General features: G+C 37.7%; 4 protein-coding genes across 5 annotated transcripts; 1 reads left to right on the top strand and 3 right to left on the bottom strand.

The window, feature by feature from the left end:
- Positions 1-256: 256 nt before the first annotated feature.
- On the bottom strand, positions 257-3,156 carry LOC140789314 (uncharacterized protein At4g18257-like). The gene is made up of 3 exons (XM_073138974.1): positions 2,742-3,156; positions 1,308-1,616; positions 257-632 (listed from the first exon to the last, which is right to left on the bottom strand). The coding sequence occupies exons 1-3, from the start codon at positions 3,014-3,016 to the stop codon at positions 431-433; spliced, it is 786 nt and encodes a 261-aa protein (XP_072995075.1). The 5' UTR covers positions 3,017-3,156; the 3' UTR covers positions 257-430.
- Positions 3,157-5,216: 2,060 nt separating this feature from the next.
- Positions 5,217-7,156, bottom strand: LOC140788103 (cytochrome b561 domain-containing protein At2g30890-like). Of its 2 annotated transcripts, none has more exons than XM_073137229.1 (6): positions 7,006-7,156; positions 6,818-6,914; positions 6,497-6,709; positions 6,123-6,284; positions 5,840-5,988; positions 5,217-5,741 (listed from the first exon to the last, which is right to left on the bottom strand). In XM_073137229.1, exons 3-6 carry the CDS (start codon positions 6,638-6,640, stop codon positions 5,435-5,437), a joined length of 762 nt encoding a protein of 253 aa, XP_072993330.1. In that variant the 5' UTR covers positions 6,641-6,709; positions 6,818-6,914; positions 7,006-7,156; the 3' UTR covers positions 5,217-5,434. The 2 variants fall into 2 exon arrangements, with proteins under 2 accessions (XP_072993330.1, XP_072993328.1); XM_073137227.1 differs by having other exon boundaries at positions 6,497-6,715; positions 7,006-7,142.
- Positions 7,157-10,871: 3,715 nt separating this feature from the next.
- Positions 10,872-13,108, bottom strand: LOC140788990 (thioredoxin-like protein CITRX, chloroplastic). Its single transcript, XM_073138557.1, has 4 exons — positions 12,824-13,108; positions 12,621-12,743; positions 11,340-11,420; positions 10,872-11,259 (listed from the first exon to the last, which is right to left on the bottom strand). Exons 1-4 carry the CDS (start codon positions 13,058-13,060, stop codon positions 11,143-11,145), a joined length of 558 nt encoding a protein of 185 aa, XP_072994658.1. The 5' UTR covers positions 13,061-13,108; the 3' UTR covers positions 10,872-11,142.
- Positions 13,109-13,802: 694 nt separating this feature from the next.
- Positions 13,803-23,488, top strand: LOC140789604 (protein VACUOLELESS1). The gene is made up of 15 exons (XM_073139372.1): positions 13,803-14,717; positions 14,943-15,233; positions 16,776-16,915; positions 17,570-17,675; positions 17,762-17,854; positions 18,063-18,152; positions 18,231-18,344; positions 19,687-19,794; positions 19,931-20,004; positions 20,119-20,173; positions 21,842-22,020; positions 22,246-22,375; positions 22,465-22,567; positions 22,777-22,874; positions 23,124-23,488. Exons 1-15 carry the CDS (start codon positions 13,941-13,943, stop codon positions 23,283-23,285), a joined length of 2,520 nt encoding a protein of 839 aa, XP_072995473.1. The 5' UTR covers positions 13,803-13,940; the 3' UTR covers positions 23,286-23,488.
- Positions 23,489-24,181: the final 693 nt, after the last annotated feature.

The raw sequence follows: 24,181 nt of genomic DNA, 5'->3' as shown, positions 1-24,181 counted from the left end.
ATTTTATATGCTAACTAATAAATTAAATATAATTAAATTGTAAAAGCCTTGAACCTGTGCTGATTAACATCAATTTATATCAGGGACTTAAACAGGTTTTAAATGTAAGAACAAAAAAATAATTCACCTTTGGCTGCCTTAAATGAGCTTATTATTATTAGAAATAGAGCCTTCTGTGGCATGGCTCATCATCCTCTTCTAAGATATTCCAAATATTCAAGGAAGAATTGGAAGAGAAAATGAGCAAATATGGAACTATAGGAAATCGAAAAGTGAGTGATTTTATTGAGTTTTCCTGAGTGATAAATTCCATTTGCACATGGGCATTACACCATTGTCAATTGAATTGCTCTTCCAGAGAACTTTCTCTTCTGAGCAAACAAAACTAAGTACATCAAAATACACAGCAGAACATAGTAGTACAGCACAATTAGATCAGGAAACTCTCTGAATCTAAAGTTGGTGAGATATTGTTGGCTGCAGCTGTTTGTTTGGCAGCCATCAATTTCTCCAGCTGTTTTTTGAGGTAAGCCTGTCGTAGTTTCTCTCTGCGGGCAGCCTCCTGCTCTTGTCGGCGCAACTTGAGCGATGTCGCCTTCTGCCTTGCCTGGCTTGCCTCCTCATGAACTTCCCTGATATCAGATATATACATCAAAACAATCAGAAGATTGTTAGTGATGATTGCTGCTAGAAAGAATGCATGCATTTTGTGTCAAGCTACAAAAAACAACAGTTTCTGCTGCCGCATGAGCCAGAGCTAAGTACTGCACTTGTGAGAAAACAATAAAGGTGCCAAATGAGAAAAGAACAGGGATAACAGCAGCGACTTGAATATATTGGCTATTACACTGAATTCACATACCCAGGAAAAAGGGATCAATCTGCTTGTTATTTCAGTTGACTAAAATAAAATTAATATGATGCATGACTAAAATTTTCATATCTAGAGATCATATATTTTGCAGAAGTTGGATCCTTCTGCCTCTATTGTTAAGAGGAAGCAAGTCTGTTTCAATTTTCAAAGTACCAGTAGCAGGAAAAAGAAACTACTGGAACCGATTGCACATGGAAGTTCTCTGAAGAACATAAATAAAGACCTAATCAATTTCTTTTCCTGTAAAATCATCATCCTTTGATCTATTTTCTATAATACTTTTTCACCCTGACACAGCCAGTGTCACTCAAATTGCAGAAACTAAGCAAGTAAGCATCAACAATTGTTCATGAAAAAAAGCTACACGTCACAAAGGTTATATCACAATAAAAATTAATTGAAAGAGTAATCTAGACTCTAGAGGGAGTCATACCTTACGAAGCGCTTGTGCTCATCATTGTCGATTGTGGCACTTGCTCGACCAAGACCAAATGGTTTAGCAGTTTGCGCATCATCTGCATCTCCATTTTCTTGTAATTCATTGCTATTGGTGTCATGACCTTCTGGCTGCTGTGGTTCATCCTGCTCAAGACTCTTACGGAAGAAATCTACACAATATTTCTCTTTCTCTTCCTCATCAGGAAGCTCACCTCTTTTTAGTTTCTCATATAGCTCTGCCTTCTTCTCTAAGGCTGCGTAACTAACTGAGCCATCTTTTATAGCCTTCATCTCCAACTTGTCCCTGGATTTTAATAAAGAACACACCATAAATCACTTTTAGGGTCTTGGAGACCAAAACTTATCAATAATCTGTAGATGTGAAAGCATCAATAAAAAGAAAAGTTTTAAGAAATTCAACAAGGTGCAGATTGACAGAAAATCAAATAAAATATGCTTCATAAGTTTTAAATGTAGTTTATATAATCTAAAGGAAACGGTTATATGGCCTAGAACCAGTATATTACATTTACAAAGAGATTACCTACAGTCCTTGCCTCCTTGGTGATGTAAGTTTAACTAAGAGTAACTTAGGCCTTGAAATCAGTGTGTAACTGAAACTAACTAAGAAGAACCACTAATGTTAGCTCCAAGTTCTTCAACTACCTTGAATTTTCTTTCTAAAACTTGAATTGTCATCTTGAAGATTTTCAGTCAGGGATGCATTCCCTGATGAAAGCGGACAAAAGACATATGCCACTATGCTGTTTGTTTCAAAACAATAGAAAAAAATTAACTAGAAGTTTCAAACAGAAAGTTCTGAAATAAATTACAAGAACGCATACAGGCCTTGGAATTTTCATAGCGGCATAAAAGATTCGCTTATGTTACTATCAGTACTGTCAGAGCCCAAAAAAATGAGTTCTATGTCTGGTGGAACCTAGATGATAGATGACTTAGATGTGATGGGGAATTAAGGACAGGGTTAAGATCTAATAAACAGGAGAATGGAACAAATTTTGACATAGGATTGGGGTCGAATCATGAATCCAGATATCCCTTTTGCTGAAGAACCTCTGCTATTTGATAGTAATTTGGATGAATGATTCATTCCATTAATCTAGTTTCGGATTATTCTATCCCTTACACGTTGAAACAAACAATAAGGGCTGAAGGAATTAATGCATGAACCTCCTTGCCTTCTATAGTTTCCTTCGCATGCTGAATCCCCTTGAGGCAATCAACTATCCTTTATAATTTAGAAACAATAGCACTATAAATTGAGAAAACACATTCTATTATTATCTATTCCTAAATTATTACTAAAGCAGCACAAGTTTCATCAGCGAGTGCAATTTCGCAAGTATAATCCAATCTTTTCCACTGCCAAATCCAAAACACACTAGGAAGAAGAGGGTGATATTCGCACCTTCGAGCGCGGCTCTCAACTCCAGAATTCTTCTGGGAGAGGACGTCAGAAACAAGGGGCTTCTTCCTGGCGCGGTGGAACTCGGCCGAGGAGTCGGGGGCGGACTCCTTCGCCTTGCGAGCCTCCTCCTGAGTACGGTAGAGTTGAGCCTTGAGCTCGACGATGGAGGAAGCACCCACCCCTTCAATGGCCTTGCGCTTCTTTGGCATCACCACCGATTCCGTTAGCCATCCCAGCGAATCCACCCGCTTCCGCATCTCCTCCTTCGCCGCCATCTCCTCTCTGAGCTCCACGTTTCCCCTTTGGTGTTGATATCTGCTTCCGAGAAGAGAAAGAGAATGGATGCCGGGGAGGTGTTTGTCCTGGTTTCGCAGAGAAGACTTCCAGGCGAGAAGAGAGAATAAGAAAATTAGGGCAACTGAATCGGAGTCGGGTTACTATTCGGTTATAAGGCCTAGGATCGTGCTCAGATTCGGTCAAATTCGGGTCGGGTAAAAGATTGTAAATATATACCCGACCCATTAATAATCCATGAGAAAATAATGGATTAATTACAAACTACGTTGGTTATGCTCAAAATCAAACAACTTCTTAAACTATCTTTTGTGTCACTTTGCCACTCCATGGCGTTATCATAACCCTCGGATGTATATAACTAATGCGTTAATGCCCATTCGAACTAACAATGTCGGCCTAACAAATTTCCAACTCGATATAGTGACACAGATGAACACTTAGGAGCAGTTCACTTTTGCGAACCGAGAAGATAATGAATGATGCTATGTTCACAAACACAATGCAAATATTTTGATGTGGCATCATTTTATTTATTAAAAATAATAGTTATAAGATGGCAATGACAAATTTATATCACATCATCTTGTTTATAGAGTATTTGGAGAGTGTTTTATAGGCTTAGTATTACTCTTTTGTAATTTACCCAAAAAGAATGCATATCTTTGTCATCTATCATATATGCTGCAGATTTTGCATAGATTGAGTTCAGTAGGAGGTGTTCTCTATCATCTGAGAGAAACAAGTGCTTTTGGCACCTTATCTCAATGACACTACAGTTTATCTTTCAGAATGCAACTACTTCAGAAGCTTCTTTGCCTTTACTATTGCCCTCACTTGAGCTACATCTTCCCACATTCCAGCTCCAGCATATGTCTCAGCCAATGCTAATACATGAGCAGAGGAATTATCTGGTTCTACATGAAAGATTTCTTCAGCTGCTATTTTACCAATGACATGATCTCCATGAATTTTGCAGGCACCAAGCAGTGCATATATATATAGACTGAGATCAATGCATTCCCTACTCCCAAATCAGATTCAAACTTTCTTTTGTTAGTTCTGCAGTGAATTGCCCTGGCGTGCTCTAGAGCTCCAACACCAGCGCAAACACTCAGAGCTCAGTTATATGGTAGTGGTCAAGTTTAATCTCTGACTGTTCCATCTAATACATGAATGTTGTTGATAGATTGTTCGCTCCAAGCGCAAAATGGTCCATCTCATACATGAATGTTGTTGATAGATTGTTCGCTCCAAGCGCAAAGCCAGTTTCTAAGCTTTTATCATTCTGAAGGTAGAGAAATTAGGTTCTTCTCTGGCATCCTATCAAATGTATGACTAGCTTCATTGATGTCAATATTAGAAACATAAGCAGCCATCAATTTTGTCCATGAAACCATGAAGTTCCTTACCATTCTCCAGCTGCTGGAGGTAGGTACATGCCTTCAGAACTTCAGCAAATGTCATCTCATTAACCATCTCATCACACCCTTCTCTCTGATACCCGTTAATTATTGCATTCCAAGAATGAATTCATCTGGGTCGCAAGTCCATCTCTGGAATTGCCTAAATAATTGTAGACCTTCAGAATGGTAGCCATCACAGGCTATCATGGCAACTCAACCCATCTGGATTTTTTGTGATTCTTACTGCCGTTACAAATTGATTGACTATTGACGGTATGAAATGCTCTGCCAAGTGTGCTGGTTATGGCCTTTGCAGCGGTAATCTTCGCATGGGGCATTTTGTCGAGCATTTATAAGGCAACTACCAGACATTGGCAGAAGTACTAAATCCAGCTCCAAGGGAGGTATTGAATAGTGATGCCTCTGACACTTGTGGAGTATCCAATCGAACGGATTCTCCATGGACCGCCACCACTTCTTGGGACTAGGCATGGCATGCTTGCTAGTGCAGAGACGAGCTTCAAAAGTGTCTGCTTTGGCGCCAGGATCCTCTCCGCTAATGGACCTCAAGCTAAGCGTACCGTTGATATACTCGAGAAAGTATTGATATAGTGGAACACCAAATTTGATTCGGTGTTAAATATACTTTACTGCCTTATAGTTCAGACAAAAATTACTTACCTTCTTGAACTACAGCTCGAATGTCGAAAAGTAGGCATATATCTGCCAAAACGATGAAATTACCTCTAAAAAAGATACGAAAGCAAAAGCGAAGGGCATGCAACTACTTTTTCTTCCAATTTGATCAGTATACAGAGATCTTTAGTTTATGCTACAACAGATATCTCCACTTTAACAAACCTAGTACTTCTCAAACACTTGAAAACTATTCCAGAGTATCATGATCTTGGAGGTGCTCATAACTTCGGTGTTCATGAGAAAAAAATTTATTCGACTTAATGCCACAAACTAGTGTTGAGATTTGCCCCTCACTTAAGACATATCTGCTAATTCTCTCTGCTTGCTACTTGGAGATGTTATATGATCAGTTGGTCTGATCTGTTCATCGCCTAGTGTAACTCCCTGCTTGATCATATAACTCCATCTATCTTGGAGGAGATAGATGAAAGCAATTATTGAGACCTCCACAGTAAATAGAAGTGTCCATAGCTTCACACTTCTTGTGGTTCTTTCATGGTAGGTGTGCAAACCAATGTAGATGTTTGATATCCCTACTATGCAAATTCCAGTTCCAAGTATCCAATGAACAGAGTACCATATGCTCCTTAGCTGTACACCTCTGAGGATAAGAATCAAAGGAAGAAGTGAACAATTTAAGCATACAAGCAATACAAAAATTGCTGTCTCTTAACTTTGAGTCAATTTTGTTCAATGTACCTATTTGGCCTAAGAAAACCAATCAGTGGTTGAAGCCATATGAATCCATAGAGTGTCAATCCTATTCTTTGGTGAGTGTTGTTGAATGAGTTCTCGAAGTTTTTGATGGACAGAACTGCTCCAGCAGTGGCAAGTATGACTGCTACTATCTGTCAGATCAAGTATTGATGAGTCTAGCATATGAAAAAAGCTTTTCTTTAGTAACAAATAAGACTAAATCTTGTAGCAAACTGGATAGTGTCCAACATACTTCATTGTAACATGAAGAGAAAGGACTCAGTACCTGCAAAATAAGGTGAGAATAGAAGAGAATCCTAAGGCTCTTGCCACATCTAACATTGTTGGACATTCTGATGACAAGTACTCCAACCGGCATCAAGAAACCAATGGAAGCCCAGAGGAGGAATGCATGGACTTTTATTTGGAATGAAAGTTGAGGGGTCAACTGCAAGTAAAGAGCACCAATCAAGCAACCTTCACACTTGTGCATGTGTGGAAGAATTCATATCTATTCAGATTGATCAAAATAATACTATACAAGAAAAGAAAAGCATTGAAAGATGTGATCATACTTGTTTCTGAAATAACATTTCAGCAAGGAGAACAAAGTATTTATAAGCTTGAAATGTAAGTAAATAATGCAACCCAATTGATTACCTTCAGGGGTTTAGGCTGGTTGGTCCAATGACTTTGAGTTGATTTGGAGGATTTTTTAGATGCATCCACCGACAGTGTAAGAAGAACAAGAACCAGAAAACTTGCAAGCATAGCAAAGTTTCTTCTCTTTCCAAATGCTACCATTGCTACAAATCAGAGGATCTCTCTCTTCCACAGCAATTCTAAAAGTTCCTGTTGTGGCTTAGTTTGCATCTGAGACTTAAAATGAAATAACCAACAAGAAACCACCCTCTCTAAGTTTCTAATGCTGCACGGAACTCAGAAAAGACTAGCATATGAGCCACCTTTAAGCTTCAATACCTCATCATGCAAGCAAACTCATCCCTTTCTCTACCTCTCTCTCTCTCTCATTATAAAATGCAATACCCTTTCAAGATCTTTCACAAGAAATCCTTGCCTTCCAAAGTATGTTAACAGCTTAATTAGTACAATGGTATTAAACACATAAAAGATACACACTAGAACAAAAAGAACAGAGAAAGAAACACCTGAAACACATATGCAAAGAATCCTAACATAGCTTGTAGGCCAATAAAGGAATCCCACAAGACAAATAGAGATATCTTTAAATAGATTGGAGCTGGCCTTGGATGATTTGAACATAGAGAGAGAGAGAGAGAGAGAGAGAGAGAGAGAGAGAGAGAGAGAGAGAGAGAGAGAGAGCTTTATGTGGGGAATGGAATAAGAGGCTTTATGCCGAGCTTTTACAGCTTTCCGGTATGATGGTAAGTTTTGTGGAGTTGCAGAAAGCACAAAGAGAAGGTGCCATTCTTTGAATCTTCAATTAGTGAGAAACTTTTAAAAAAAGTTCTTTTTTTTCATATTGGCACATACATTAGACTTTTTACAGGAAACCACTCTTTTTAAATGCTTCAAATTGACTTAGTTACAGTAATCCTCTTTTTGAAGTATATCTGCAATTAATGACAGAATTATATTCTGCAGCTCTTCAGAGAACCACCTCTTTGTTAAAATGGAGTCATTTTCCATAATAATACTAAAGTACAGTTCATAATATGCAAAGAAATATCTTAAAATTTAAAAAGTGAGGGAAGTGGAATTATAATCTGTGATCCTCTTCCATTGCTACCTAGCTGTCAGGGGCCACTATAGAAAGTGGTGTAGAAACAGCAACAGAAGAACAATATACTTAACTAGTTTCTGAACAAGACACTAACTTTGTGGTGATATCATGGTGGCATTTATGATCAAATCTATGTGGTATGCTGGTCAAGAATGTTCAACTTCAGGAGCATCACAAGCTAGTTCTTGAAGTGTGGAAGGTTATTTAGTGGAGAGGGCTGGAGTGAATTGTTCAAAAGATTTCACAAGAGTTGTATGGCATTGACAATGTGAATCATACTGTCGTTTCTGGAAGAGCTGTCATCAAATTAGCCTGGTTGTTGGGTTCCAACAATTGACCACGTAGGTTTCTCTCAGTTGTTATGCGGGAGATCTGCCCAGAAGTCACATTCACATCAAAGTCTGGGAGTGGAAATCTCAACCACGTAGGTTTGTAACTTAGTTGTTGGCTTGTAGGTAAGTGGGCAGAGGCAATAATGCAAATTTGGGTAACTTACATATAGTCCAGTTTCATTTACCTCTGTATACTTTATAAATTTAAATTTTAAATATAAAAATACTTAATTACTTTCATAGAGATATAATCTGATTTGAAGATATTACGAGTAGTTTATTTATTTAGCAATTTGCCTACGATGAAAAATATTAGTGTCAATTATGATAAGATAGTTGGGTTATTCATACCGTTAATTTTGGATTAAATATCTAACAGTTGCAACTTAGTAGAAATGGCAAAGGGTTAAATACTTAGATTTAAAATATAGAGGTGTAAGTTAACATCAGGCCAAACAATAAGGGGTGAATTATAATTTACCCTCAAAATTCTCTCATGCAAATTTCACTTCAATTACTTTCTAAAGCTACCATAGTGGTTAGACACTTAGAATGCTTTCTTTTGGTTATAGAATATCACTTTATGAGCTAAAGAAAACAACAATTGAAAAAAAAAATTATAGTTAGACTAATTTAATGCAGGATTTGTTCTTGAGGGCTTAGTGCCAACAACCTATCTTGGACTAGAAGCCTTGTAATGATGAAAAAAACAGTGGAAATGAACAACTAAATCCTTGCTTCTGTTATATGCTCCCTTTGTGGCTAAACAATGTCAACCTTATCTCTCCGAGAAGGTCCACACTAGCTTTTTGCAGTGCTGAAGTTGACATCTCAGATGCCTCATGTCCAAATTATGATCATTGCACTGCAAGAAAGATTCAGTTTTCTGGTGCACCTTCTACATGGATGACTAAGCTGCATTATGGGGAGCTCTGACTTTGCTAATGGTTGTTGCTCCTTCCAATATATAGTAATCTTTTTTTTTTCTCTTGATCTTCCAAGGCATTGATTTATAGATCCAAAAGGGGCCCTCTTGCATATTGTGTACATGATGTGACCACAAATACACTGATTCATTTGAGGGTGTCAAGAATTAATGATTATAAGTTGGTTTCACAGAATCCATTATCCTGCCGTCATCCTCTGCTTTTTCTTGCTTGAGAAAACCATGGGAGTTAGTAGCTTGTTTTCTTTTGGTAAAGGAGAACTTAGTGTGGTGGAGCTTTTTGAAGTCTCTGGAAATGAGGGGACTAATCTTTTGCAAGACATGGACATACCCTGAATATTATAAACGTGATTTGAATTCTGAAAGAAAAAAGATAAAGAATTATCTTCTCAGGGTATGAAGAAATTAGATTATTTGTTGCGTCAAACAAAATCCTACTCCGTTTATAGCGACTTGTCGAATTAAAGAAGCAAACTTTTGCATGACATAAAGATGATACAATAATCCACTCACTTTCAGAACCTTTCTCCCCTCAATGATAGGAACGATTAAGTAGTAACCTTTGCACGTACAAGATTACTAATTTCCAGGCTACGAAGAAAGAAAGCTCTGCTTAAGAATTAGTAGGGGAGACTTTTAAATTCTGAAAATTAGTTGTCGGTTTATGTGGTAATGTAAAGTTATTATAGGAGAGTCAAAGTGAATCCCTCTGGTTGGTAAATTCTTCTAGAATTTCTCCTTTTCAAGGAGTGGTACTTCAAACTGGGAATGTGTTTAAAGTTGGGCCAATTTGGGTTGCAAAATTCTGGATCAATATTTGGTTGAGAGAGCGTAGTTTAACTATCATCTTTCCTAATCTTTTTGAAATTATTTGAGATGGGGCTGTCTCAAATTCGGATGTGTGAGATGGGTAAAATTAGAATTTACAGTACAGAAGAATGATATCTGATACGCTGAAGCTGGAAGAGTAGCAAACTGCGAGCTTAGTAATGAACAGAGGAGTACAAATGAGAGACGAGAAATATTGCTAAATGGAGGTTCTCTGCTGATAGTATTTTTACTGCAAAAATCTGCTTATCAAGTTTTAAATAATAGAGGGTTAATTTCTAGAGCTTTGCCTAAAATGTGGAAGTTGAAATTTTTCATTAAATGTGAAAGCAATTCTGTGTTCAGTGTGTCACAACAGAATATTAAATAGGTATAATATATTGATGAAAAACTGGTCTGGAACTTCCCTTTTCCTATGCTGGACAGCAGAGGCTACTACCAAGAAGACTAGGAGACTGGTGCAAGGAGCTGAATAGGAGGACCAAGTGATCATGGATAGCTGCTGACCTCTCCTTTTGATTCTGGGAGATCGTTTTAGTTCCTGGTTGTTTGGGTTTGGGATTTAATGGTGGTCTGAATGTTGTGGTAATTCCATTATTAGAGAGTCGACATAGTGCACAGGGATACTATTAGTGTGTTTGTTAATCTTTGTACGGAGGTTAATTAATTTTAAGTTCCAATGAAACAGGACTGGAAACTTTTATATAAAAGAAAATCTTTTGCATGTAGAAATATGACCCTGGCTAGATTGTTTCACCTGTTTTGACATGACTTTGTTTAGGAGTAACAGAGGCATAATTCTTTCAACCAGACTGATGTCTCATCATCTCAACAATGTAGAAGGATACAAGGTCATCAAATTATGAACCTAAAAAGAATAACTGTGATCTAAATAATCCACTGCAAAGCATATCTTCTATACCGCATACAAAATACCGCAATAGTTCATACTGGCTTCATCCAGAAATTGGTACCATTCGGAGTTTGGATTTCAATTCCCCTTTGGTAACTCCAAATACTAAAGAAAGTTTCAATGGAAGAAAGCCAAGAGGACACAATGAAAGATCCCGAAAACCTAGCTTGGTAATTGATCATTAGAATGATAATAGAATGTTTCATCAGAGTTTCAGTCTATTTGTTGATAAGTTTCCTCGTGATATGATATTAGGACATAAATAGAACAATTCTTATTGCTGATCTACTGTAATGTTGTACATGACTCATTGGAGTTGTTCCCTCATAATAATCAAACCTACAACAAGGAGAAAGAGACTGGAGCCTTACTGCTTAAAAGGTGCAACTGAATCTACTAATTTCCAACAGGAAGAATTAAATATCTTCTATCCTATAATCACATGCCATTACTACTTAAACAGAAAAAACAGCAGACCCTCAGACAAAACCTGATACAACAACAAGCTTCGCAGGCAGACTTTTACATTTCATTATCAATAATGTTCTTGATCATTTCTGGTGGGATAAGTCCTTCAGTTCGTATAGCATCTTTGTTTGGGTCTGGACTGATGAAATATAGTGTTGGGAGGCCGCGAACCTATCAATAAAATGCTGAGATTCAATAGGTTCCTGAAAATAAAAACTACATATATTGTGTATCGATAGCAGATTATGTACCTGCATATCTCTTGCAAATTCATATTCATCATCAGTGTCTACCTTGACAAATAGAGCATTGCTCTCGTACTCCACAGCAAGCTAAAGAAATTTTAAATATGATAAGAGTCAAAACCTGATAGCTGTCCAATAGGTTGTAATCTGAAATACTAAACCAAAAAGTACAGAATAATAGCACAATATACTATCCTACAAATGAATCAGGAAGAGATGAGCTTCACAGTCATGTACAATAATAATATTAATGGAAACGGACATGATGGAAAAAGGATATGGACAACCCAGTACATAGTTTTTGGTTTTTCCTTTTTCATATCATGAGCACAATGAGGTTTGACCATCCACTGACTATTGATCACCCAATTACCCAACAGCCCATATATTATAGGAAACCTCAGATACCAAAGGATTGACATAATATATTATGTTTGGTACATTATTTTCCCTTTCCTCCCAAGTAGATAGAAATGTGGAACAAATACCATTTTAACTGATATCTGCGCAAATCCTAAGAAAAAGGCTAAGGAGAAAATTACCAAAATGCTTCAATTTTCATCCAAGTACAGAAGAAATTGGGGAACTCTATTGCAGAAGAACAAAAAAGAAAAGTATACAAAAACCTTTCCCCTTGTCCTCACTTTGATCAATCTTTTGCTGGCATTCCGTATTCTCGGAACCTCAAAATTACAATTCAGTAGATTGCCAATTGCTTCTTTTTTTTCCATCTCCTAAGTAGGGGTTTAGGTCCCCTTCCCCCTGACAACTCCGTATCCTGTCTAACATTAATACATTTCCAACATTTTCCTCTAGGTAAGCCCTCAACTCCTAGTAATCCTTGTTTGGAGATAGAAATCATCCACATTTGAAAACTAAATTAAATTCAAACATGTTATAGTCAAGTGACAAAAGAAAACAGGATGGCAACTTCAGCAATCAAATATAAGAGCAAACCAGAAAAACAAATCAATACCACGCGAGAAGCATGCTAGTCAAGTCCATGTTTGCAAGCAATAACAACATTTTGGAGGTACATTGTCAAACAATTAAACCCCTAAGATAACCAAGCAACCATGGAAACTTCCACAATTCCAAGACATAAAATTTTACATGGTCTTAATAATTTTTGCAACTAGCTAAGCAGTCAGCAACCAAAGGACTGAAATTGAAGCATAAGTTCACTTACCTACGATAATTAGAACTAAAAATTATAAAATCCCTCGTTTAACTACAAATTCCAATCATGAAGAAAAACTAAGAGAGAACAATAAAACGAATGCATACCGTTTCAAGCTCCTGAGCCATCATAATACATGGTCCGCACCAGGTCGCATAAAAGTCGACAACAAGGGGAACGCTCCGCTCTCCTTTAACCATTTCCTGCACTTCTTTGGCCGACACCTTCTTCTGCAACCCCCACCACCCAAAACCTCAAAAATCGTTGAGAGAGAAAGAAATAGCCAAAAACTAGAGATGGGTCTCCATACCACGACATAATCCTCTCTGATGTACTGGGCGGAGGGGGGACTGGACACCAAACTTCCGTTGCTGCTGCTGCGAATGCTGTTCCTGCGGCTACGGAAAGTAGACGAAGAGAGGGGCTTGTGCGAGTTGTTGGGGAAGCCAAGAGAACCGTACCGAGGTACCGAGAGAGACGAATGCGCTAGACCAACACCGGCAAAGGTAGAGGACGAGAAGGAGGAGCTCTGAAGTACCCCCACCATGCTGAGAGAGAGAGAGGGGGGGACGGTGACGAGTTCTTTGCGGGGGGGTTTAAGCGAGTCTTATCTTGAAGGTAGCAGTAAAGGATAATGGGCCGGGTCAAGATTTAACCCGGCCCAATATTATGTGAAACACTGCACCTTGTCCCTGTGTTGTTAATCGCTGAAATGGATTCCTATTGTCTAAATCTCCTTCACGCACTCTCGTGCCTTATAACCGCCGTCTTAGCGGCGGCAAGAGTAGGTGATTTGGGAACATAGATTTCAAGCTGGTTGGACATTTGGTGAATCGTATCCCATTTGATAATAATTAGATCTTCTTAGTCGAAGTCAAATCGTCTTCGGATCAATCATTAAAGTAACCTTGAATGTAAGGGGAAATTTAAATTACCCCTGTATAATTATGCTGAAATTAAATTATCTATGACTTTTACTTATCACTCTAACATCGTGTGATCCAAACTAATCAGATTATCATAGTACCTACAACTTGAACAATCAAATGAAATTTATAGAATTAAGCCTACATCTCTTAAGCTTTTTGTTTACTTGTATATAGATTCTCTTATTATTTAGATTATTAATTTATTAGTGAGCGAAGAAATATTAGATAGTTTAACGAATTGAGGTGTTATAAAAGATCTATAGAAAATTGGTTGTAGAATTATAGTTCGTTCTAACGGAGAAAAGAAAGAATATTAAGACATTTAAAATGAGAAAAAGAATATTGTTTCCTCTTCTCGACAAAACAGGGTGTACGGGTCCCTCCTTCCTCCGTAATCCTCCTCCTCCTCTCTCTCTCTCTTATTTCTTCTCCAGCTTCTCTTGCGATTGATCTATTAGCTTCCGTTATCTTCTCCTTCGTTCCCTCCCAACCCTAGCCATGGCGGCCGTGGCAGTCGCTGCGGAGTGGCAGCAACTCTACGACCGCTACTACCGCAAGCCGGAGATCTACTCCCTTCAATGGGCCCGCATGGACATCTCCCGCCACCGCGTCGCTTGCGCTCCGTTCGGCGGCCCTATCGCCGCCATCCGAGATGATTCCAAGATCGTACAACTCTACGCCGAGTCCGCGCGTCGCAAGCTCCTCATCTTTAACTCCGCCGGTGTCCCCATCTCCTCCACCGCCTGGGACCGCCCCGGCGGCCGCCTCGTTGGCATGGCCTGGACCGACGACCTCCTTCTCGTCTGTGTTGTCCAGGACGGCTCCGTCTACCGCTTTGACCTCCGTGCGGAGCTCGTCGGCCCACAGATCTCCCTCGGTAAGGAGTGCTTCGAGCAGGGCATTGTTGAGTGCGTATTCTGGGGCAACGGTATGATCTGCGTCACCGAGGGGAATCAAATCTTTTGCATTCCCGACTTCAAGAACCCAACGCCGTGCAAGCTCGCCGACCCGGGGATCGAGGAGTACCCTCTGTGCGTGGCGGTCATCGAACCCCAGTACACGATGTCGGGAAATGTGGAGGTGCTGCTCGGGGTGGGTGATTACGTGCTCGCGGTGGATCAAGACGGGGTGCAACAGCTCGGTCTCGGGATAGGGCCGCTGCAGAGAATGGCAGTGTCGCAGAATGGGAAATATCTGGCAGCCTTTACGCATGATGGACGACTTCTGGTCATCCCCACGGATTTCTCCAGGATCATGTTGGAGTACAATTGCGAGGTTAGTTTTCGATTTTGTAGTTGTAGAAGCATATGGCAGTTACTCAGAGTTCATACCTAATATTGATGTTATACACCTTTTGGTATCCTTAAGTTTATTGTCTATCATAACATAGCTGTAGCTGTGAATGCTGACGTTTCTTGACCAGATGTTGGAGTAATGATGTAGTTCGGGAACTCTTAACTACATTAATTTTTCTTCTTCTTTTTCCCCCTTGTTTTGCAGTCAGCACTACCTCCAGAGCAGATGGCTTGGTGTGGACTTGACAGTGTGCTTCTTTACTGGGATGAAACGCTTCTGATGGTGGGGCCGACTGGAGATCCAGTACAATATCCATGTGATGAACCAATAAAACTTATTCCTGAATGTGATGGAGTAAGAATACTTTCAAATTCAAGTATGGAATTTCTGCAACGAGTTCCCGATTCTACTGTCTCGATCTTTCTAACTGGAAGCACGTCGCCAGCAGCTTTGCTGTATGATGCTTTGGATCACTTTGAGATGCGCAGCGCTAAGGTATCTTCTTTAGTTGATTATCCTGAAGTCACATATAGGCTCTCTTCATTGATATATCATCTGGCCAGTGGGCATATGCTTTCAGACTTCCTCGGCAATAGAACCTTAATGTCCTATGTGGGATTGATATAAGCAGCTTCACATTCTTGTACTTAGGAGAATGTGTAGCATAGTGCCAGCTTGTCTTTCGAGATTACACTCCCTTATCTTCTTGTTGTAGCATTGTTGAACTTCGTCGCAGTAGAATCTTAGGCTTTATTTGCTTTGAATTTAGGGATTCCCTGAACTGGTTCAGTAACCAAATATATTTTTTTGCTAACCAAGTTCACTTTTCGAGAAATCAAAACTAAGAATGAGAGTCAAGCTCGAGACTTAATTTCAAACCAAACAAGGCCTTAATATCCTATGTGGGGGTTTGATATAAGCCACCTCACCATGCTTGTATTTAGGAGAATGTGTAGTTCCAGCTTGTCTTTAAAGATTACACTCCCTTGTCTTCTTGTTGTAGCTTATTGCAATAGTAGACATTTGCTCATGCCTCATGCAGGGATCTGCTAGAATTTGCTGCAATGATAGAGGCATTATGGAGGGGTGTCTCTATGCACACTGGTGGTGCAGCAAGGAACCTCTTCGGTTATAGTCATAGGCCTATGTATGCTTTGTCTTCCATAACCCACACTGGAGGAAAACTAGTGCCTTAGACACATTTACCTAGCACTAAATGCTACATGAGGATCTTGCAATGAGATTTAATGTAGCATTTATACTTAAAAGTTAAAAGGTAAAGAAATAGAAAGAGATTATATGCTTGTGTTGGTCATGCTATGAAATTGAGGTAGTCGATTTGGTTATAGAAAAAGATGCATGGATTGATGCATGGATTGGTATGAATCATGCGTAAGGAGATATGGTACATTATGGATGTGTGTGGAGAATCATTAGCATACAAGAAGGGTAGAAATAATGGATTGGTCTTATCGAAGGTTCAGCATCCCTTGAACATGGCTACAAGAGTATGGAGGAATCCAAAATAGGGAGAACAGCATAAACCAAAGCTAACTAGCGAAGAGCAAAGTTAACTTTTCTATTCAGTTAAAGGATTTGTGTTCTATGATATGTTGTTCGGATCCAGCACTTTGATAATTGAGGAGGAGACTTTTGCTACCTCCTACTTCTGCTAAGATTGATTGGTGGATACAATATGGTGATAACAGTTCCTTTAGGATTGTGTCCAACCATGAGGTATTCTTTTATTCTAATTTTTTATTTGCAATAAAGAACCTATAACTTGATTGATAATTGAGCATATTAAATGTATCTGATGCATATAACTGTGCTTTTGACCTCCAAGTGTATGAGTTGAAACTTCCTAACTGAACTCTTTTGTTTTTCCTTTCTTGGTAACTTTTCTATTACTTTTCCTTGTTCTTTTATTGAAGTTGAGGATTTTTCCACCATATGTTGAAAGAATATAACTCATGAGTTCTCAACTTCCTTCTCGTTAACCTTTAGTTATACTCTGAATGCTGTGATCCTTGACAGGCTGATGAAAACTTACGATTGATTCGGTCCTCACTGCCAGAAGCAATTGAGAATTGTGTAGATGCTTCCGGTCATGAATTTGATATTTCGCGCCAGCAGACACTAATGAGAGCTGCTAGTTATGGTCATACTTTTTGCAGGTTAGGTTTTATTTATTTTTTAAATTTTATATTTGGTCAAATGTCAATCATATTTTGGGGTTTAACTAGCTTCATTCAAGTCTTCAGTAACTTCACTAGAGGTGCATCGTATAATTTTGATATCTCTATCAAGTCATCACAAACATGAAGATTCCTTGGACTCTTCAATGTGAGAAGCATAGATATTTATAACTAGAGGCTGAGTTGCTGATGTAGCAAATTAACAGTCTAATTGCATGAGCAACTAGGCTCTCTTAGGTGCTCTCAGGAGACTCTGGTACACATGTAGGGCACATACATGGGTGCTTAAATGGCATTTCAGAGCACTAATTGTTAAAACTGGTGTCCATAAATGTTTGGTCAGTTGGAAATATTGACACGGTGTGGATGCATGTATTTTTGTGAGTAAAGTTGAAAACTACGTTTTTGCTGTTATTTCTTCCTATGTTGACTTTTGATCTGATTGTCACAATAATTGTCAAAAATACCTCTCGTTCTTTTTTCTTTAGTGGGTTATTTTAATTTGGTAAAAGAAGTTTGTTAGTCTTTTGTTTTCTTTTAGTGCACCCAACACTATCATAGTTTATTTTGTTTAGAAAGAACACCTTCTTTCTGGTTTTGATCTCGGGAATGATATCCAGTTGGCTTTGGCAGTCAATTTCCACGTGATCGCTTTCAAGAAATGTGCAAAACACTTCGAGTGTTAAACGCTGTTCGCGATCCTGAGATTGGTATCCCACTAAGTATTCAACAGTACAAGGTAATTATCATCTTGGAACTTTAACTATTTTTTTATTGTGAAATCTTTTCCTTTATCTTTTTTTGTAACCATAGTCTCTACCTCAGTTGCTTACTGCACCAGTTCTTGTTGGGCGATTGGTTAATGCTCAGAAGCACCTCCTGGCTCTTCGAATCTCAGAGTACCTTAACCTGAACCCTGTAATATTCTTCCGCCTCCTGCATTTAGCTTGGCTATATCTTGCATTGATAGTGAACAATACATCTATACAATTATGTTGCAAAGACATGATTGCATTTTCATTCATGTTTCATTGTATTTGTAATAAATGTGAATATATATTCCAAGTACGTGAATGATTATCCATATTCACAAAGATAATTTTTGTTTTTCTGGAACCTTGTATAGGAGGTGGTTATTATGCACTGGGCTTGTGCAAAGATAACATCATCATCTGCTATTGAAGATGCTGCCCTTCTCGAAAGTTTACTTGACAAGGTTTGCGATTTCCATACGATGGGCATATATTCTCTGTATTTATCTTACATCTTCTGAGCAACAGTATTTGAATTACAGCTGAAATTATGCAAAGGCATATCTTATGCAGCAGTAGCTGCTCATGCAGATAACATTGGGCGGCGAAAGTTAGCAGCACTGCTTGTAGATCATGAACCACGATCTTCCAAGCAGGTGTGTTAAATTGCTCAAACAAAATCTTTTCCATATGTTTAGCTAATACCCGTTGCACCTACTAGAATGACCAGTTCAGGACCAGTGGAAATCTATGGACGAAATAGGTGGTTATATTCCATTTTAAATATTTTAGATAAAAGAACGTTCTTTTGATTTGTTTCTCTTTATTTTGATAATTTTGAGTAGTCTATTATTACTTACTAGAAAAGACCTAGTATGTACTATTTAGCGAATTCTTCCATAGGTTATACTTCATATTATTCTTGGTAAATGATGACCCTGGATATGCCAATTGTTGATTTTGTTTGTCTACCTTTGCATCCATTTTCACCTGTAGCTGATCATAAGATGTAATGAACTGTCCATGTATGTGTATCTGAGGGAATGAATTATAGTTATGATAATCCTATTCTCGTTTGCTCTTCTTTTCTTTTTCTTGTGGCAGGACCACATGGAGTTTTTTCTTGGTTGAATTATAGGCCACATGATTTCAGCCCCCAAAATTGGGTAATATTAGCGTTAGGCGCATCAATTGTAAAAATCTTACTAAGTTTTGAGAAGGATTACAAAGCTATTATTTCAGAATAAAGTTTTACAGAAAGATTTGAAGGCTAATAGGTCGTCTGGCAACCACAGCTGCACATATTGGTTATATATGTGTGGTTATAACCATAAGGTTATGTGCTTAAACATCTAGAAAAGAATTCAGCAGGCTTTATATCTACAGTATGGACCAACACACCTGCTAGCTTACCTCCAGGTTGTATCAAATCATTTCTGATCGATCAAGGCCACATAGGATCTAATCAGGTCTCGGAGGTGCAGACTAGACCTGATCAACTGCCCAACCTAGTGCGCTGAGCCACTTGTATTGGCCAAGAGTTAGCTTATATGCTCAAGAAGGCTCAAATACACTGCTTGGTCCAAACACCTTGTGTAGACAATTGTTTAGTGACTATCAAGCCTTCGAGTATGGCCCACTCCTGAGGCTGAGGTAAGCATCTAACAATGAAAATCATGCCTAAGAGCAAAGAAAAGCGCTTCAGATGGAGAAGAGACTGATCTAACTTGTCACCCCAAATGACCAATTCCCCACACCGATGTCTCTTCAGTGGCATTTCCAGCTGACAGCCAAGCATATAAAGGTGTATGAAGTTACTAATAGAGATACATATAGAGAAGCTTATTTTGTAAAACTCAATCAGATCTTGCTGTTTTGAATAGCTACTAATTATTGCTTTGTTGCACCATCAAAGCATTTTATTTGTTTTGAGCAATTGCCTCCTTGCAATATCTGAAAGATAAACTATGAGTAATTATGGCAATTTATTTTTATTAGGTGCCTTTGTTGTTAAGCATTGAAGAGGAGGATTCTGCACTAGCAAAGGCAACTGAAAGTGGCGATACTGACCTCGTCTATCTTGTTCTCTTCCACATCTGGCATAAGGTGGTGTCTACAAACTTTAAAGCATACTTCCTTATCTCTCTATGTGACACATATGTGCCAATGTATGCTTGTTTGTACACATTACCTTAATGGACGTCTATGCATGTTCCACATTACTTAAGTCATATTATTGCAGAAGCCTGCGTTGGATTTCTTTGGCACAATCAATGCAAGACCTTTGGCTCGTGATCTGTTTATCACATATGCAAGGTAACTCAAAAAGTTCCATTCATGATTGCCTTTTTCTTATTACCCTCCTGGACATGAACTGTGGTCTCAAAATTAAGAGCTTAAATACAATTTTTTTGTTCTCTCTTTTTGTAGGTGTTATAAGCATGAATTTCTGAAGGACTTTTTTCTGTCAACAGGTCGACTTCAAGTATGTTGAGTTAATTGAAACATTCTATAACTTTTAATGTGATTTTTCAAGCAAGTCTTTTGTTCTAGTAGAACTTTCTGAATGTGAATCACTGGTCAATTGGACTAAGTAGTTTGACCTTTATTTGTATGAAAAAAATATTATTAATCTTTTCTGATGGAAGATGACATGCCTACAGACCAGTTTTGATGATTATTATCATACCAATGTTGGTCATTTCATTTTCTACAGTGGTAATAATTTTTTCTTGATCTTTACATTCTCCACGCACGGTCACAATTGTTGCCATTTTCCCTGTATATGCTGCAAGACTATCTTCTTCATTAGTTACTTCTAAGTTGAAACTCAGATATTAAGTCAATTAAACTACTTGAAATAGATGAGAAGGCTCCAAACTGATTTGCAGATTTCTCACAAGTAGGTATCAACCTGACATCAGCCCTCTAGATACTGGTACCAGATTTCGTGAAAGAAAAATCAAGTGATAAAAGAATTCCATAAAACCAACAAGATCAGTTATTGAATAGCATAATTTACCTTCTTGGTTACAATTTTTTCTCCCGTAATACAGGAACAACCCTCAAAAAAATACTCTAGATGTGAAAATAGTGAAGACATGGGAAAACTAAAACTCTTAATTAGGGATTTGTGTTCATCTCTCAGGAACAATTGAGCCAAAGAGCCAGATGAGGCTTAATCCCATCATTGTAAAAGAAATCCATGTGATCATTCAAAAAGTTTATAATAGACCAAAGTGAAGTGTTATTGTTTGGATAATTCATGTAACAATAGATGAACTAACTGTTGATAGTTGCTTCTGTTTACTTGCAAGGTACCAGATATAAATAGGCACAGTGTTGAAATAATACTGTTAATAAAAGAAAAACTTCTAAGATGCTTTTGATCGTTGTAATTCTTCTTTTTGGTGTAATAATACTGTTAATAATTTTGTTGTATTTGAACTACTCTTTAGTAGTTCAAATACATCGTGCAAGAAAATTGAATACAAAATTATATTACTTTTTTCAACTGATAGTGCACTTGTCTTGTATTGTTTTGAGATATATTAAATTTTATACAGATATGCACATTTGGAAGGTAGTGACATTGTTCAACTGCTTGTGCTTTTGTAGACACGAGACATGCATGTTCTAACTTGCATATTTTTATTTAATTTCAAATGTACTTATCTCCCTGCTTTATGGCCTTATGTTGTTTCACGCCCTACTCTTTGCTTTTATCCAAAATGACTTTCTTTTGACTTTAATTTCCAGTAACTCCCTATTTTCAACTAGAAACAGAAGTTAACTCACTAATTGGGTTATTTTAACTAGAGAAACTTCATTACTCCAAAAAGCAGGGGATTAAATATAAAATTTCCTTTAAATTGATATAAAGAATCAAGTAAATGTTAAATTGCCTGTTATTTATATGTTATAACTGCTAGAAAATTTAAAAATGAATAAGGTTACTTTTGGTGGTATTATAACGACATGTTATGTCAGAATGTTTGCTTTTTTCAGTTTTTCCTTAAGATTTTTATATGATTAAGATATATATCTAGCACCTTAGCAGCACAAGTTGTTCTTTAGCTTATGTGTAGGGTTCTGCCTTTCTTACTAATTGTTTAGTTTATTAATGATGATCCCAAATAATTGCCTTTTACAGGAGGTAGCTTTCCTTCTGTTAAAGGAATCATGGAATTCAGAAAATCCAATGGCAAGCAAAGGATCTCCTCTTCATGGTCCACGAATAAGGCTAATAGAGCAGGCTCAGAAGCTATTTTCTGAGACCAAGGAACTTACATTCGAAATGAAAGCTAGTGAAGAGCATGCTAAATTGTTGAGGTAATGAAATGTTTGATGAACTGTTTTGGAGCTTATGTTTATTTACTTGTACCTTGATGATTTCTAGTAAAGTGACAAAGATGAATTTAAAAAAGGTTTTCTTCTCATGTCCAAAACATTAGACATTTGAGGGGCCTCAGTGGCCTAAAAAAGGACAAATTTTGCTTTCTTATGGTAGACCAGAGGTTCTATCTAGTGAACATTGTTTACCAATCTTGTTATCAGATTGCAGCATGAATTAGAAGTCTCCACAAAGCAGGCTATATTTGTGGACTCTAGCATAAGTGACACTATCAGAACATGCATTGTTCTAGGAAATCATCGTGCTGCGATGAGAGTGAGAACAGAATTCAAGGTTCTTACCTGTGCTTCACTCAAAACAAGTCCTGCAATATATGCTGTATGTGCCATCTTTTGATCCTTTCTAATCGAGATCTTTTCTAGGTTTCTGAGAAGAGGTGGTACTGGCTCAAAGCATTTGCACTTGCTACTGTCAGAGATTGGGAGGGTTTGGAGAAGTTTTCAAAGGAGAAGAGACCACCTGGTGGTAAGATATTCAGAGTTTACATTATCTTGTAACTTGTATTGGTGCCCTTGGGTTTCAACTTTGCAGTTGAAAAGAATAATACTTGGTGATTTTATCGCACTATTAGTTTTTCTGAAGAGAACAAAAGACTGTTTTGGAGCTCCATTTTTATAGACTAATAATATGTGTTAATAATTATGTACATAACTCCATATTTCTTTGGACTCTAGGCTATAAACCATTTGTGGAAGCATGTATTGATGCTGATGAGAAAGAAGAAGCTCTTAAATACATTCCAAAGCTTACGGAACCCCGTGAAAGATCAGAGGTATAATTTCAGTCTTTCTGGTTGGTTGTACCTGCACATCCATCCATATGTGGGAATATTCAGAAGGATCTCTGGTTAAGTAATTATTTTGTGCTCAAGAATTAAGTTGCAGATTTATGCATTGCTGCCTTTGCAAATTCCAAAAAGCTCTAGTTTCATGGCATTAGTATAAATTATTCAGAATCAATAGTTTAGCTTGATAACTAGCATCCACATATCACTGATCATTTCACATTTCTATTTGGACAGGCATATGCGCGAATTGGCATGGCAAAGGAAGCTGCAGATGTTGCTTCTCAGGCTAAAGATACGGAACTCTTTAGTCGTTTAAAATCAACTTTGTCACAAAATGCAGCTGCTTCCTCCATTTTTGACACACTGCTGGATCGATTGTCTTTCCAGGGAGCTTAAATAAGAAGGCTTTCATTGGCTGCATATTCATGTAGCATGATTAATACTTCTAGGCATACATCTTACTCATGTCAATATGTACTCTTTTTGTTTTGTTTTGTTTTTCCTCTCTTGTGTATGGCTTGTTTGCATAACAAATGTAATTTAAAGATATCCCCTGTTTCGGTGAACTAATCTTTTTGTAATCACAAGGTTTTTGATGATGGTGGTCATGTTCATATTACTTTCGAAATAAAAGTCGTGATTATATTAGCTCAAATAATGCATGCGATAATTTTACTGCATGACAACATAAAGGATGATGTTTGAAAGTTGCCTTTTTTGACTGCAGTTAGGCTGCTAACGTGATGTACGTAACTACATTTAACTCAATTTTAGAGTCTTTGCACGGTCAGTTTACATTTAACGTGCTAACGTGATGTTAGTTTACATATACACCTTATGATTGTTGCATATTTTGGACGAAGCAAACATAAAACGTGATCAGTTGTATTGGCTATCCATCATCCGCGGAGAAATTTCTGGCGGACGAGTTTTATGAAGTCTGGCGTTTGGGTATTTGGATGTAGGTATAGAGTTAAAGAGTTTGGATGTAGTTTTAAGTCTAACCTGGTTCTTGTAATTTTTAAAACTTGAATAGGAGTAGTTACTTTTATTTTTTTTAATTTGAATGAGAAAGCTTGGTGTTTGATTGTAAATCAGCTCAGTTACACTTAATGTGACATGAATTAGTAGAAGATTTAAGAGATTTTATATTAAATAACTAAAATGAGATGTTCAGAGGAGAGAGAGAAGAATTAAAATGTCTTTTTAAGAGTAAAATGATAATAAAATTTATTGGTAAATGTAAAACAACTAAATGGATGAGAGGAGAGAGGATAATGGATTTTAAGTAG

Source organism: Typha latifolia, chromosome 5, assembly GCF_019914945.1.
Source record: "Typha latifolia isolate L0001 chromosome 5, TyphaL0001v2, whole genome shotgun sequence".
Lineage (NCBI taxonomy): Eukaryota > Viridiplantae > Streptophyta > Magnoliopsida > Poales > Typhaceae > Typha > Typha latifolia.
The sequence above is the reverse complement of the archived record's forward strand: the minus strand, read 5'-3'. Positions and strand labels throughout refer to the sequence as shown.

Excerpts from the sequence above, each read along its gene's own strand:
- LOC140788103 (XM_073137229.1), bottom strand. The coding sequence starts at position 6,640 with ATGGTAGCATTTGGAAAGAGAAGAAACTTTGCTATGCTTGCAAGTTTT. Across the intron at positions 5,989-6,122 it reads ATTCTCACCTTATTTTGCAG|ATAGTAGCAGTCATACTTGC; the intron begins GTACTGAGTCCT and ends TTGATCTGACAG. Across the intron at positions 5,742-5,839 it reads GGTTTTCTTAGGCCAAATAG|AGGTGTACAGCTAAGGAGCA; the intron begins GTACATTGAACA and ends TCTTATCCTCAG.
- LOC140789604 (XM_073139372.1), top strand. The coding sequence starts at position 13,941 with ATGGCGGCCGTGGCAGTCGCTGCGGAGTGGCAGCAACTCTACGACCGC. Across the intron at positions 16,916-17,569 it reads TATGGTCATACTTTTTGCAG|TCAATTTCCACGTGATCGCT; the intron begins GTTAGGTTTTAT and ends TGGCTTTGGCAG. Across the intron at positions 17,676-17,761 it reads TAAGTATTCAACAGTACAAG|TTGCTTACTGCACCAGTTCT; the intron begins GTAATTATCATC and ends TCTCTACCTCAG.
- LOC140789314 (XM_073138974.1), bottom strand. The coding sequence starts at position 3,016 with ATGGCGGCGAAGGAGGAGATGCGGAAGCGGGTGGATTCGCTGGGATGG. Across the intron at positions 1,617-2,741 it reads GTTGAGAGCCGCGCTCGAAG|GGACAAGTTGGAGATGAAGG; the intron begins GTGCGAATATCA and ends ATTAAAATCCAG. Across the intron at positions 633-1,307 it reads GAGCACAAGCGCTTCGTAAG|GGAAGTTCATGAGGAGGCAA; the intron begins GTATGACTCCCT and ends ATCTGATATCAG.
- LOC140788990 (XM_073138557.1), bottom strand. The coding sequence starts at position 13,060 with ATGGTGGGGGTACTTCAGAGCTCCTCCTTCTCGTCCTCTACCTTTGCC. Across the intron at positions 12,744-12,823 it reads TCAGAGAGGATTATGTCGTG|AAGAAGGTGTCGGCCAAAGA; the intron begins GTATGGAGACCC and ends TGGGGGTTGCAG. Across the intron at positions 11,260-11,339 it reads AATTTGCAAGAGATATGCAG|GTTCGCGGCCTCCCAACACT; the intron begins GTACATAATCTG and ends TTTTATTGATAG.